Below are 15,298 nucleotides of genomic sequence, written 5' to 3'. Positions count from 1 at the left end.
ATTCTTGTCCCAAGTTTAGAAAAAAGTTGATAGAAATTCTGCAGGCCTGTGCACAGTTTTTTCCCCTCTGCAGCACTGACTGCCCAGAATAGCTCCATCCTGGTTTCTGAGTTTTCAGCTGATACTGGGCTCACATTTTCAAGTATTTTCTAGTATTTTACAGTAAATCCAGGCCTTTATTCTTACCTCTGGGGCTTGTTTGAGGATACCATTTTCACGACTCAGTCTTTCAGTGGTTGATTCAAAGTATTTTTATGAGGAATTAATTTCAGCTGAAATAAACGAAGCATCCTCATATGCATATAGAAACTCTTGCCATCCTGCTATCCTCATACTAAGTCATCATAGGTTTCTGTACAAGCCACCATTCAAAGTTGTATTTTAAACAAGAAACACCAACATTTTGGATAATGTACCATGAAGTTCTCAAATTAATGCAAGGCATAACCAACAGTTAGTAGTTTTAGAATGGTTACATATGGACTTGTCTTACTTTTCTATTCTGAATATTTTCATTTTTATTGGGCAATAGAGTTGTGAATGATATAAGTGTGCAATGTAAATGCAATTACACAGTACAGTTGATGTCACTGTTATATATTCAATCCCATTTTAATTTTTAAAAGTGAAACAAAAACAATTTCCCTTTGGCTGCTTCCACAATAGGATTCTTTAATGTCGTCAAGTTCCGCTCTCAGCTGTAGGTGGAGTTAAAACGATGGTTCCACCCTGCACTTAATATTGTGCTATATTTCCTTTAACATCCAGCAATGACCATCCATATGGTGACAGGAAAACAAATGGAGGTGAATGTCATTGGATAGGACAATTCTGATGGGGAGGAGAGGGGGATGAAGGGTTATTCCTCCCCATCTGCACATTTCCTTGTGCTGCAGTGGAAGCACTAGAATCAATGAATATGTTTTATTTTCCTTCACACTCCTTTAGTGTTCCAACGGTGTGTGTTTATGTGTGGGGGGCAGAGAAGGGTTTTCCTGTTGCACTGAGCTGGAGAGCTTTGCAAAAGTCTCACTGTTCTGCAAACTCTGGGAGCCTCAGTGCAAGTAAGGGTTATTCCCTTCTTCCAAGCCTTCTCTGGTTTGTGTGGAACTGTAGAACTTTGAAAGCAATGAGATACCCTGCTGCTTTCCAAAGCTGAGAAGACGTCCTGCACAAAACCTCTTTCTGCTTTTGACGTTCTGTGCTTCCACTCAAGTTAGAGAAGGCTTAGGAGAAGGGGAGAGGGGAATTCCCTTCCCTTGCACTGAGGCACCCAGAACTTTTCAAAATGCAGTGAAATGTTTCTCTGGCTTTGTGCAGCCCAAACTCCCCCACTCCTGCTGCCTTTCCCCCAGTGTTAAGGAGTGTGTATAACAAAGAAAATATGAAACACATTCTTGCTGTCTTTGTGTATCAGTAAAACAAGGAAGTGCAAGGGGCAGAGACTGGCCGTAATGCAACTATAGCACTAAAGTTCTCTACACCTGCCGGTTGCATGACTCTTCTGATTTTCTTTTTTTTAAAGTCAGAAAAAAAATGAATGGAATAGGGGGGGAAAAAAAACCCTGAAGAACAATGATGTGATGACAGTGGGTGCTTCCAGATGAGGCTTTTATTATGCAATTGCGCTGCCTCATTCACAGAATTTTAGTGGGACAGGGGAAGTCCAAACAACATTATCTTGTAGCCCTCCTGTGTTTTCTAGAGTATCAAGTCGCTTTCAAATAAGAATTCATTATTATAGTCCAGTGAGCAAGTAAATGTCATCTATAGACTTTTTCTTTTTCCCTGTAGAACTTGGCCCAGACACACATGTTAAATGAACTAATGCATGAAATGAAAGAAAAGGGGACAAAGCTAAAAATTGGTCAGAGTCCAGCATCTCAACTGGTAAGCATTTAGTGAGCCTCTCAACTTTGTGTGAAATATTCAAAGAACCCATCTTTGAGAATAATAAAATTATTTTTAAATCTAATAAAGAAGAAATAGTTAAGTGTGGTTTTTCGTTATGTTTTTCATTTAACAAATCACTCTAGGATCATAATTTGCTTGCAGAGGAGACTGAGTTTTCTACATTTAAGTTTAAAAGCTTCTGCTTTCTAAGAAAGTCTCCTTTCTCCTCAAATCCAGGGGAGCTTGCAAACCCAATGACTTTATGAGGATGGAAAGGGCAACTTGGCTCTTTCCATGTATTTTGGATGTGTGGGCTGAAATCGTACTTGGAGAGAGAAACAAGGACATTAATTTCTCTTTCAGAAATAGGGCTGATGTCATGCTTCTGTTTTAATTCAGCAGAGTGCCAGTAGCAACCACAATCTGATTGGTGATTTTGTAGAACAATATGGGTTAGATCCAGAGTGTCCCTTCCGTGAACAGAAGGGCTCCATCCACTCACAAAAACTGAGATCCAGTAGAGACTCTTGCTAGAGGAATGCAGTTTTTGAAGATTCCCTCCTCCTGTGCCACCTGCCACATTGTTCTAGAGGGTTTCGGGGCCCTCTGTGTTCCAGAGGGGCCCCCCAACCCTTCAAAACAGTTGTTCAAGGGGGCACATGGGGAATAAGGAATCAGAAAAAATTGCCTGGGCACATGGGGAATAAGGAATCAGAAAAAATTGCCTGCCCCCTTCTTCCTCTATCAGGAGTGCCCTGTAAACAGAATTGTTCTCACAGGAACTCTGGATTAAACCCTGTGTCTACAACAGGAAGTATGGTCAGATTCAGTGAATACCTGGGGAGTGGCGGTGGGGATTAGATAGGGAAAGAATATGTTCATTATCATTTTCAGTGTCCAATCAATACCATCCTATAAATTCCCCTTAAATTGTTAGATTGTAAAGTATGATAAGTGTTAGTTCTCTTTTGTTCACTCTTTCAAAACTATCACCAAATAGACTCTGCTCAAGCAACCTACCATGCTCTTTTGAATATAGAAATCTATAAACTGTTTTTCTTTGCACATGAACCTCAGGCTCCTAGAGACTCAGATCTTTCCCCACCCCTCCTAAATTTTGATTAGAAATTCCACTATCCATTTAGTTTGCATTTATGAATTGAGAAGAAGTATTGTGCATTAAAATCTGATATTTATTTTGATCCCAAAGGACCCTTTGGTAGTGAACCTTTCAAGCCCTGGGTCATTGACTTCAGCTATGTTCCTGTTCCTTCACAGCATGAAAGACACTGGAAAAGGACCTCTTTCTCCCAAAGTTCTTTTCAGCCAGCTCTGTCAAAAGTAAGAGTAACTTCATGTGAGTTGCGTGTTTCACATGGATGACATCCATACACTAAATATGAACTGTTTCGTTATATAATCATTCTGTTTAGATCAGTAGAAATGTGTTGTGGTGTATTGTATTAGAACAAAATAATATTAATTTATGAGGGTTTTTTCCCTCAATAGTTAGGTTATTAAGGGAAAAAGAAAGAAATTGATGATTCTTTCCGTAGCAACTGTTTAGCGTCTGGTACTAATTCATCCACTGTTAATTTTGTTAGTATTGCAGCTGTCAGACATTTTGCTAAGACAGATTGTGTGCATAGCTACAGGGCCCTTCTGTTTGTTTTCCACTATTCTGAATATAAGGGTTGCAGACTTTTGACTTATCTAGAGATATAGTGGCTCACACAACATTTATGTACTAAGAGGACATAAATAATTCTTTCATTTGTTATGGCTGAATAATTTTAGCAGTGGAAGAAATTGTGAAGCCAGGTATTATGGCAGTGCTCCTTCTTATTGGGCAGATTTGCAGATAATTAGGAAAGTAGAGCTGCTCTGCTGCTTGGTATGTTCACAAAAAATCAGTTAGCTGTGTGTGTTTTGAAATTCTGGTGGTTTAGAATTACTAGGCAAAATTTTCTTTAGTAGGAAATAACTATGCTTTATCCCTTTCTCTTTGAATTTGGAATTTAGACAAGACAGTAGTTCCTAAAAAAGAGAATAGGCATTTTAACCGTGGGCAAAAGAGGAACTTTTCCTGCCTTGGTTCTTTTTCTAGATGATCACAGAAAGTTAATCTGGATAAATGCGTCCACTTAGGATAGGTCTTTTTTTTTTTTCTTTTTGCTCTAGGGCTGTCTGGGAGTAAGGCCCATTGAACGTAATAGGACTTACCTCAGAGTAAACATGCATAAGTTTACACTGATGTATCGTCATAAGATTGCTTTTGTGTTGGTTATAAACAAATGAATACTGAAAATGTTATGAGCCCCCTACCCCCTGCTGGTATAAGTAAATATGAAATACAAGCAGAATTTGTGGGTCACATCCAATATTGTGTGGGCAGTCTTCTGCTTGGCCTACAGAGCATTCCCTTCCTCTCCTCTTCCTTGCAGCCTTCATGCCTTCCTCAAATCAGTTCCAGAAGGTCCCCCAATCGTCTGGAGAAGATTTTGGGGTCAGTGGCTGCAGTGGAGAGGGGGCAATCGCCTTCTCCCTGTTCTGCTGATGGAAACTTTCTGTTGACTACTTGGATTTCATCTAGTACAAATTCTTCTTTGCAGAATTCTGTTTTGTTTTGATTTTTTTATCTCTATAATTATGGGTGGGCCTGTCAATACAGAACTATCTTAGGCTTTCAAAATACTTACCCTTTTGAGAAAGAAAATACCGATGTTTTAACATTGTAATCCAAGTACATTATCAAAGATTCAAAGGAGTTTCAAACTGTATTCCACTGTATGTAAATCTTTCTTCATTGTCATTGCCAAAGGCACAATTTATTTTTCTTCTGAAAACTTTAATCATTTTGGGAGGTCAGCTAATAAGATCGTGCATTCCAGCTACCCATATGGTGCCCAGCTCAGAAGCAAATGATCAACACCCTTCTGCATTACATGATTATGGACATTACATGATTATGGACACTGAAGATTATCTGTTTGACTGACTGGCCAAACAAGAGGAAGGGCAAGATAGGAAAAGGATTTGCTGGGGATTTAGTGCTTTGTACCTTGTTGAGACCTTTGAAAACCAGTTCGTTAAGATCCTGCTCTGTCTTTCTCATGGTATGCCAGATGCAGTGTTGAGAGCTGACCTTCATTGGGAGCCACAGGTTTTTAAAATAATAATAATAATAATTAATAATAATATAATGTTCCCATGGAAACCTAGGACAGAGATGTATTTTAGCACAACCCTTTTCACATTAGTGGGTTATACGATGTGAGAATCTAGTACTGGAGTATAACTTATCACCAGGGCTGGTAAGACAAATTAGCAAGCATCATGAAAAGCACCCCCCACCCCCCAGATAAAAATCATTAGATTTACTACCAGATTAGAACTGGCAAAAATTGAAAACACTCACTTCTTGTGATAATACTATCACTACAGTATTGATTGTTGTTTACAAAGATATTTATATTTATTAGAATTTACCTACCCATCCTTAAGAAAACATTTGATCAGGTTATGTTTCCAAACTATGTCTGGGATCACTGTGCCTTGTTTTGGAGATCAGTGTATTCTGGTACTTCTTCAGTTTACTTTGTTTCTCTATGTGAATTTTTGCCTCTACTGGGAACTGCGAAGACCTTTGGTTGATGGAGTAAAATACTGATGATGGGTAAATAGATTTGAAGTACTGATAATACTTCAGTTTAAGCTTTAAAATGGCAATGCCAAACTAAATCATGTCTCCACCACCTAACATGGCTAGATTTTGCTGAAGATACTCTTCTATAAATTCCTTATAACTATAGGGGTGGGGTGGGCAGTGTCTCAGTGGTAGAATATGTGCTTTTCATTGTGTGTGGTTCCAGGTTCATTCCTTGCCATCTCTAGTGAATGGTTCTTTGGTAATAGAGTTTGGAAAGACCTTTTTCGGAGACCCTAGAGAGCTGTAGCCAGTCATATTATACAATACTGGACCACCTGGCCAATGGTCTAACTCATAAGCAGCTTCATATGGGCGTCTCCTTGATCTACAGTGAAGGCTGATTTCTACTCAGTTATGGGAGCAGAACAAAACACTGAATGCGACCTCTCAGTTTAAAGGAGGGGGAAAGAATTCATGCTCAATAATATATGGACCCAGAGCATAATTTTCCCCAACCCCACCAATAGGAAGCCATGCAGAGCTATTCTGCAGAGTCAACCACTCAGCTTCAAGTAAGGCCTGTGGGCAGAAACAGGCTTCAATGCATGTATCACTTGATGGTTCAGGACCTGTGAGTAAGTTAGATGTGCATCCCCGTGCAGATGCTGTCTGTCTGCAGTGCACAGTTTTCAATGGGATATGCATCTCCCATATGCATTCTGGCTGTGCATACCATTGAAAGCAATGTTATGTGGATTGACAACATCTTCTTTTGCATGTCCATTTGGAGGTGCCAATGATTCCTAATTGAGCATGTGATATGTGCATTGAAGACTGTTTCCACACACAAATCTCTTTAGCTGGATTAGAGGGAGCAGTATTTGGGAGAAAGGGGATTGAAGGAGGGCACAATAAAAATGTCTTCCGGCCCTGCCTCTCTTCGTCTGTAATTTCTTTTTGCAGGTTCTGCGGAAAAATGTAGCCCCAAAAAGATAAGACCAAAGTAAGGTGTCAGATGTTGATAATGGGCTGGATGAGGATGGACTAATGGAAACTGATCCAGACAAGACAGGTGCTCCTGGTCAACTGAAAGGCAGTTCAGAGAACAGGGACTCAGCTTGCCTTTGATGGAGTTACATGTGTCTTGAAGATTCAGGTACTCCTGGATTCAGCCCCAAACCTGGATGCCCAGATTTTGGTGGTGGCCTGGGGTGTGTTTGCACACATAAGGCTAGTGCACCAACTATGCCCATTTCCAGAAATATCCAATCTGACCATGGTGATATCCAGAAATATCCAATCTGACCATGCCTTAGTTACATCTTGTATTGATTTCTGTAACATGCTCTACATGCGTCTGCCTTTGAAAAGCATTCGGAAATGTCAGCTGCTCCAGAATGCTGCAGGCAGACTACTTACCAGAGCTGGTTACAGGGATCATGTGACCCGCTCGTTACAACAATTTCACTGGCTACCGGTCTGTTTCCAGGTGCAATTCAAAATGCTGGTTATGACCTATAAAGTCCTATATGACTTGGGACCAGGCTGTTGGAAAGAATGTATTCTTCCATATGAGTCTTCCTCAGTTTTAAGATCCTCCAGAGAGGCTCCCTCTCTTTCCCTCCATCATCTGAAACATGTTTGGCAGGAATGTGAGGGACGGCCTTCTTGGTAGCTGCTCCCAGGTTCTGGAACTCCTTGCCAGGGGAGGCTAGGCTAGCTTCACCTTCTATTTCTTTCTGTCAGCAGGCAAAAATGTTTGTATTCAGACAGGACTTTGAGCCTTAAATTGACTTGTCAGTCAGTGAAATAGGTTTTAAGTAGCGGGTGCTGTTTTTTAAATTTTTGTATTGATCTGTATTTAACTGATTTGCTTTTATGTTTCGGTTACAGTTTTGTATTTTATCTTATATTTTTTTGTTGTTAACTACCATGAGCACCATTTGTGATGGAAAGATGGGATATCAATTCAATTAATAAATAATAAACAAAATATGATTTATTTCCTCCCTCCGGTCCATGCTTAACTTGCCATTGAAGATGGCCTTTAAAATTAAATTGCTGAACTTAATAATTTTAAGACTTTTAAGATGGTGTACAAAGTTATTACTGTTTTTACCAACATCATGAGTACATATACATCAGATTTCCTTTTCCCTCTCTTTTGTTTTTTGCTGAAGCAGCATTTCATTAATTTTAAGACTCAGATATTTTATATATGTATTTATACCCTGCCTTTCCACCAAAACAAATGATGCTCAAGGCACCATTTATTAAAAAGTAAATAACTGTTAAAATTATATGATGTCATCTAATAATTAACATCAGTCAGCACACCTGGTTCTTTAAGGAGAAATTAAAGCAAGAGTTCTTCTCCATTGATAATTTAGGCTTGGGCATGTAGGCTTGGATTTATGTTATATGGGCAGACTTTGCATATTAATTTCTGGATAAGTTTCTGAACAGTATAGCATAAACTTTAATGAGCAGGTTAATCAACTACAGCTTAGGATAATTAATTGGTGAGAGCCAGTTTTTTTAACCAGTGAGAATAAAATTTTAATTGCTGAGGCTATGGGTTACAGTCATACTTGTGTATCTTTTTAGGCTAGCTTGGTTTTGTTGTGTTACTGTAAATGAAAAAAAAGTATGAAAAATGGCCTTTCCCTCTGACTGGTGATTTGCAATTTAATAAACAAAAGTTATGTCTCATTTTTTCCATGTGTCAGAAAGTCACTTTATATTGAGGTTTCAGTAATATGGCTGCTTAATATTAATCTAGTAACAGCCCCCTTGGCCTCTGTAGGGGAACAAGCAGGAATTATGTTTCACATTTAGTTTTACTTGGAGTTGATTGTTAGAGCATGCATTTTTAAAATGTAATAGCAATCACATCATGATAGTGTTAACAAAATTATACAACAAACCGAGGTTATCCAAAAATGTATTCCACTTAAAACAAATAGACATTATCTAAAGATTAATTAAATATTTAGGTGTCTGTAAAACAGTTTATATTTTGCACCACACTGAGCATTGAGGTAATAGACTTGAGTAGCTGTGACATAGCTGTCACAGTTGTCCTTCAATACTTACGGTCATTAACAGGAATTCAACCTGTTCTGTCATTTATACTGCTGACACTGTACAACAGGTTGTAGCTCATTGACACTGGCTTCCATATGTCAGCACATCTGTGAGCGGTCAGTTCAACCAACCATCTTAAGTCTTCCACTTTCACCAAGGATCTTGCTTGAAGCATATTTTCAAGGAGAGAAGAATGCACATCTTTCAGTTGTCAAATTGAAACATATCAATGTGGATTAGAGCTTCCATCTCTCCCCTTCCCCAGCATGTGCATGCTCTCTCTCTGTTTTTGCCAAAGGTTTCCTGTAAAACTCTTTACATTTCTCCCTAAGAACCTCTTCAAATTATACTGGAGATTTATACATTAAGTGCAATTCAGTATATTAACAGACATCGTCAGTATGTATAAGCCATTAGCAATTGGCTAACCATGATATTGCTCATTTTAAGCCACTGGACCAGGGGCGTTGCTAGGTTCTTAAAAGATTTGGGGCACAGGTCCATAACACAAATTTGCGCAAAAGCGCACATCTAATATGTGCGTGTGCGCATGTGGTGTGTGCCTGTGTGTGTGTATAGATTACATACATAAGAAGTGTGTGTTGACTCCCCCTTCAACTCAGACCCTGATTCAGCGTTTTGGAAAACATCCCGCTTCTGCTTTGGCCAGTTTGTAGTCGGACCACTTCAGCTCTGCACCAAACCTGTTTCAGTGTTTGGAAAAATGAATCTTTATGCTTCCTGTTGACATGGGAAATTAGAAAAAAACTAACTTTTTTCTCTTGGTCAGAACTGGATGATAATTTGAGGCATAGTAGCCCCCTAGAAGGGGTTTACCCAATGTCAGAAAAATAGGTGTAGGATTTACATTTTGTTTTTCTTTTAAAGGGAACTGCCAATAACATTTTAATTCCTTGGAAGAATTGGATACACATTTCAGGATTCATTGCCCCATCAGAGGAGTTCATGTCTGCCAAATTTCAGAATGATAGCCACAAGGGTTTTTGTGAAAGAGTGGCCTTGACTTTTTGTGGTCTCCAAAAGAGGACATACCTATCTCCCTATGTTCCTTGTGGACCATTGTTCTGAAAATTACAGACAGCCTAGAGGTGTCCCTAAGTAAGAAACCAGCAAAGTTTCAGAAGGATAGGTGCAGCAGTCCATGTGGAAGGGGAGTTCTCCAATTTGGGAAGGGAGTGATTTGCTTTCCCTTCTATTCACCCCTTCCCCAATATTTTTTGTGTAAATTTATATGAAAATGCAGAGGTCATTAGAGGCGTCCCCCAGGTAAGAAACCTGCAAAGTTTCTGAAGGATATACAGTCAGGGCCAGAAATATTGGAACAAGGATAACTGTTTTGGCAGTTGGCCCCTGTACACCACCACATTGAAGTTGAAAGGAAACACACCCAGATGGGAGTGAAGTCAGGACTTTCAGCTGTAATTCAAGGGGTTTGACAAAAGTGTGGCACTAACCATTCAGGAAGGACAGCCAGTGGCATACACACACACCCATCGTTGGTGGCTCATAAGTAATGGAAGGAATGGCTGACAAGCAGCTGCATGGCCAGGTGTAGCCTGTTCCCTGGGTGCCCCATGACCAATCAAGCAGATAAAAGGCCTGGAGGTGGTTCTGAGTGTTACATTTGCATTTGGTAGCTGTTCACTGGAACTCCCAACATGAGGTCCAAAGAGGTGTCCATGCAAGTGAAGGAGGCCATCATTAGGCTGAGGAAACAAAATAAACCCATCAGAGAGATGGCAAAAATATTGGGAGTGGCCAGCACAACAGTTTGGAACATCCTGAAAAAGAAGGAATTAACTGGCAAGCTCAGCGACAGCAAAAGACCTGGAAGACCACGGAAGACAACTAAAGTGGATGACCGCAGAATTCTGCTCATGGTGAAGAGGAACCCTTTCACAACATCTAGCCAGATCAAGAACGCTCTTGAGGAGGTAGGCATGTCATTGTCAACATCTACAGTCAAGAGACGGCTTTATGAATGTAAATACAGAGGCTTCACAACAAGGTGCAAACCACTGGCAATGCTCAAGAACAGGCCAGATTAGCCTTTGCCAGCAAACACCTAAAAAAGCCTGCCCAATTCTGGAATAAGATTCTTTGGACTGATGAAACCAAGATTAACTTGTACCAGAATGATGGGAAGAGAAAAGTATGGAGAAGGAAAGGAACAGCTCATGATCCATAGCATACCGCATCATCTGTCAAACATGGTGGAGGCAGTGTTATGGCATGGGCATGTATGGCTGCCAATGGAACCGGGTCACTGATGTTTATTGATGACCTGACTGCTGATAAAAGCAGCAGGATGAATTCTGACGTGTATAGGGCTGTACTTTCTGCTCAGATTCAGCCGAATGCTGCCAAACTGATAGGACACCGCTTCATACTGCAGATGGATAATGACCCAAAACATACAGCAAAAGCTACCCAAGAGTTTCTCAAGGCAAAGAAGTGGGAAGTTCTTCAATGGCCAAGTCAGTCACCTGATCTCAACCCAATAGAGCATGCTTTTCACTTACTGAAGACAAGACTGAAGGCAGAAAGACCCACAAACAAGCAGCAGCTGAAGGCAGCTGCAGTAAAGGCCTGGCAAAGCATCTCGAGGGAGGAAACTCAGCATTTGGTCCTGTCCATGGGTTCCAGACTTCAGGCAGTCATTGACTGCGAAGGATTTTCATCCAGGTATTAAAGGTGATCCTTAAGTTTAAAATGATGTTGGTTTGTTCCATTACTTATGAGCCACCAAGGATGGGTGTGTATGTATGCCACTGGCTGTCCTTCCTGAATGATTAGTGCCCCACTTTTGTCAAACCCCTTGAATTACAGCTGAAAGTCCTGACTTCGCTCCCATCTGGGTGTGTTTCCTTTCAACTTCAGTGTGGTGGTGTGCAGAGGCCAACTGCCAAAACAGTTATCATTGTTCCAATATTTCTGGCCTGACTGTTGTTGTTGTTCAGTTGTTAAGTCGTGTCTGACTCTTCGTGACCCCATGGACCATAGCCTTCCTGTCCTCCGCTCTCTCCCGGAGTGTGCTCAAGTTCATATTCATTGCATCGGTGATGCTATCTAGCCATCTCATCCTCTGCCGTCCCCTTCTCCTTTTGCCTTCAATCTTTCCCAGCATCAGGGTCTTTTCCAGGGAGTTTTCTCTTCACATTAGGTGGCCAAAATATTTGAGCTTCAGCTTCAATATCTGTCCTTCCAATGAGCACTCAGGGTTGATTTCCTTTAGGATGGACTGATTTGACCTCCTTGCAGTCCAGGGGACTCGTAAGAATCTTCTCCAGCACCACAGTTCGAAAGCATCAATTCTTCGGCACTCAGCCTTCCTTATAGTCCAGCTCTCACCGCCATACATTACTACTGGGAAAACCATAGCTTTGATTAGACGGACTGTTGTCGGCAAGGTGATGTCTCTGCTTCTTACTATGCTGTCTAGGTGTGCCATAGCTTTCTTCCCAAGGAGCAAGTGTCTTTTAATTTCATGGCTACTGTCACCATCTGCTTCCGTTTCTTCTCCTTCTATATGCCAGGAAGTGATGGGACCAAATGCCATGATCTTCGTTTTTTTGATGTTGAGTTTCAGACCAGCTTTTGCACTCTCCACTTTCACCCTCAACAAGAGGCTCTTTAGATCCTCTTCGCTTTCTGCCATAAGGGTGGTATCGTCTGCGTATCTGAGGTTGTTGATAATTCTCCTGGCAATCTTTATTCCGACCTGTGATTTGTCCAACCCGGTGTTTCTCATGATGTGCTCTGCATATAACTTAAATAAGCAGGGTGACAATATACAGCCTTGTCGTACTCCTTTCCCAATTTTGAACCAATCGGTTGTTCCATGTCCGGTTCTTACTGTTGCTTCTTGACCCTCGTACAGGTTTCTCAGGAGACAGGTAAGGTGGTCTGGTACTCCCATCTCTTTCAGAATTTGCCAGAGTTTGTTGTGATCCACACAATCAAAGGCTTTAGCGTAGTCAATGAAGCAGAAATAGACGTTTTTCTGGAATTCTCGTGCTTACTCCATGATCCAGCGAATGTTGGCGATTTGATCTCTAGTTCCTCTGCCTCTTCGAAACCCAGCTTGTACTTCTGGTAGTTCTTGGTTCACATGCTGCTGAAACCTAGCTTGTAGGATTTTGAACATAACCTTGCTGGCATACGAAATGAGCGCAATTGTGCGGTAGTTTGAACACTCTTTGGCATTGCCCTTCTTTGGAATTGAAATGTAAACTGACCTTTTCCAGTCTTGTGGCCACTGTTGAGTGTTCCAAATTTGTTGCCATATTGAGTGCAGCACTTTAACAGCATTATCTTTTAGGATTTTAAATAGCTCAGCTGGAATACTGTCATCTCCGCTAGCTTTGTTGTTAGTAATGCTTCCTAAGGCCTACTTGACTTCACTCTCGAGGATGTCTGGCTCAAGTTCAGTGACCGCACTATCATGGCTATCAGGGACATTAAGATCTTTCCTGTATGGTTCTTCTGTGTATTCTTTCCACCTCTTCTTAATCTCTGACTGTACATGCATGCAAATTTAGAATTACTAGAATTTACATTTCACCAATGTTAGCAGCAGGGGTACATGGGTGGGAAGGTGCTATTGCACTCATGTCCTGCTTGTGGGTTTCCTATGGGCACCTGATCTGCCACTGTGTGAACAGAATGCTGGACTAGATGGACCTTGGTCTGATGCAGCACCGCTCTTCTTATGTTCTTAAATACAGAGTACCTCTGAGCATGTGCAGAATGTTTTTCTTTCACCACTGGGCACTTACATTCTCCCCCTACCAATTCTATTCCCCCCCAAAACCATCCCTCCTCATCCTACCATCCTCCATCAACTCTTCATAAAAACAGATGTCTTGTTTTGTGCAACTCCTCTCTATCTCCTCCTTGTTATGCACAAGCTCTCATTGTATATTCCTCCCCATAACTTCATTTGTGCCAAGACTTCACCAGGATTCAGCCAATGAGTCTGTTTTCAAAACTAGGGCTAAGTTATGGAGAAACTCTGAGCATGTACTAAGTGCCTTTCCCTCACCACAAAAGCTAGAGTTCATGCAACCCCCCCCCCCAAACCCACAAATGACAAAACATGTATAGGACTGAGCTGAAAGGATAGTCAATTCATTAGACAGAATTGGGTAGGCACTGTATTAAGCTTTCAGTACCATTCTCACAACTCAGAACTTGTTTCTGAGTAAACATGCAGAACATCAAGGTGCAAACCTCCCTGTAAAAGTGACTTGTGCTGGAATCCTATGCACACTTTCCTGAGGGTAAGCCTCATTAAACATAATGGGACTTCTCAGTAGTCATACGTAGGATTGCATAAATTAGCAATATTTATCTCCCCTCCCCCTTAAAAAACAAACCGAAACCTCCTATTTTTTAAATTAACGCTTTCTCTTCATAGGAATATAGGAAGCTGCCTTATAATGAGTCAGATCCTGGGTCCATCTAGCGCAGTATTATTGACACTGACTGGCAGCAGCGGCTCTCCAAAGTTTCAGGCAGCATTCTTTCCTAGCCCTACCTGGAGATGCTGGGGATTGAACCCGGGACCTTCTGCATGCCAAGTGTGTGCTCTGATACTGAGCTACAGCCCTTCCTATTGCTGGATAATGGCAACAGACAAACAGTAGTCTGGATAGTGCATCCTGGTGTAGCAGGGCAGCAGCCCCAGATTTGTTTCTCTGTGACCATGTGAACCCACTCTTCTCCAAGACTTGAGTGAGGAGAAGGAGAAAAACCAATCCTCTTGTCTGTTTGTATAAAGTCAAATACAGTTCAGAACTTCTCTTGCCCGCCAAAGAGAATTCTCTTTAAGAATTCCCCAAGATGTGCTCTGGGTGGAATAAAGAAGAGAAAGAAAGAACGGGATAGGGGAGGGAAGAAGAAAAGAAGAACAGTGATTGGAAATGTGCATGGGGGTGGGGTGTAGAGAGAATTCCCTAAGCCAAGTGGCTCCTTTCAGAGATGTAGTACTTCAGAGGAATTTAGGAGCCTGTGGAGGGTTTGTAAGGATTGCACATACTTAAATGAACTTTATGAGGTGAGGTGACTGAGGGCTTTTTCTAGCTTTTTCAAAATTGTAGAACCTATTTAAAAGCCCCAGCAGTTTCTCGTTCGTGACGCCACATAGTCCTAGCCCTCCCTTTGGGGTTATTTGAGTCCTACAGCTATTTAGGAGAAATTCAAGTGGAGGGGGAGAAAGACGTTTGTGTAGGCTGATTGGATCCTTTGCTGTACTGAAGCTACTAAACTTCTGCAGAATCCAAAGGTTCCAGTTTGGGGCAGTAAAATCAGATACTGTGTGAAATACCAGTACTTCACATGGAGCTCTTTCTTCCCTTCCTTCTCCCTCTTCAAAATTTAATTGCAGGAAAGCTCCCAACAGTGGGCATGTAAGAGCAGAAAAGATGGGGGGAGAGGTTTTTTGCACCTCAAAACAACAACAACCTACACCAGGGATAGTGACCTTTGAATGGTCACCTTAAACACCTTCTGATTAGGATCCATAATCCCCTGGGTGGCTTGACAGATTTTACTTTTTTTTAAGTCTTTAGAGAAAAGGAAACTTTCTGCATGGCTAGTGCAAAAGCCACTGGACCTAACTGTCTGAACTTTGGCAGGCTCAGTCAG

At 41.2% G+C, this 15,298-nt stretch overlaps 1 protein-coding gene across 8 annotated transcripts in view; it reads left to right on the top strand.

The window, feature by feature from the left end:
• Positions 1-15,298, top strand: part of USP45 (ubiquitin specific peptidase 45) — an 81,040-nt gene that overhangs the window by 22,261 nt on the left and 43,481 nt on the right. For 7 of the 8 annotated variants that reach the window (XR_014786634.1, XR_014786635.1, XM_084827168.1 and 4 more), the window contains 2 exons: positions 1,795-1,890; positions 3,104-3,234. Coding sequence is in view for 6 of the 8 variants with exons in the window: in XM_084827168.1 (XP_084683294.1) it covers positions 1,795-1,890; positions 3,104-3,234 (227 nt within the window). In the remaining 2 variants the exon portion in view is untranslated. The remainder of the gene's footprint in view (positions 1-1,794; positions 1,891-3,103; positions 3,235-15,298) is intronic. The other variant, XM_084827170.1, reaches the window with a different exon arrangement.

The sequence above is a fragment of the Heloderma suspectum genome, chromosome 1, assembly GCF_057233095.1.
Source record: "Heloderma suspectum isolate Gila_16-S chromosome 1, 16-S_ref, whole genome shotgun sequence".
In the NCBI taxonomy this organism is placed as follows: domain Eukaryota; kingdom Metazoa; phylum Chordata; class Lepidosauria; order Squamata; family Helodermatidae; genus Heloderma; species Heloderma suspectum.
Note: the sequence above shows the minus strand (reverse complement) of the source record. Positions and strands in the feature narration are given on the sequence as shown.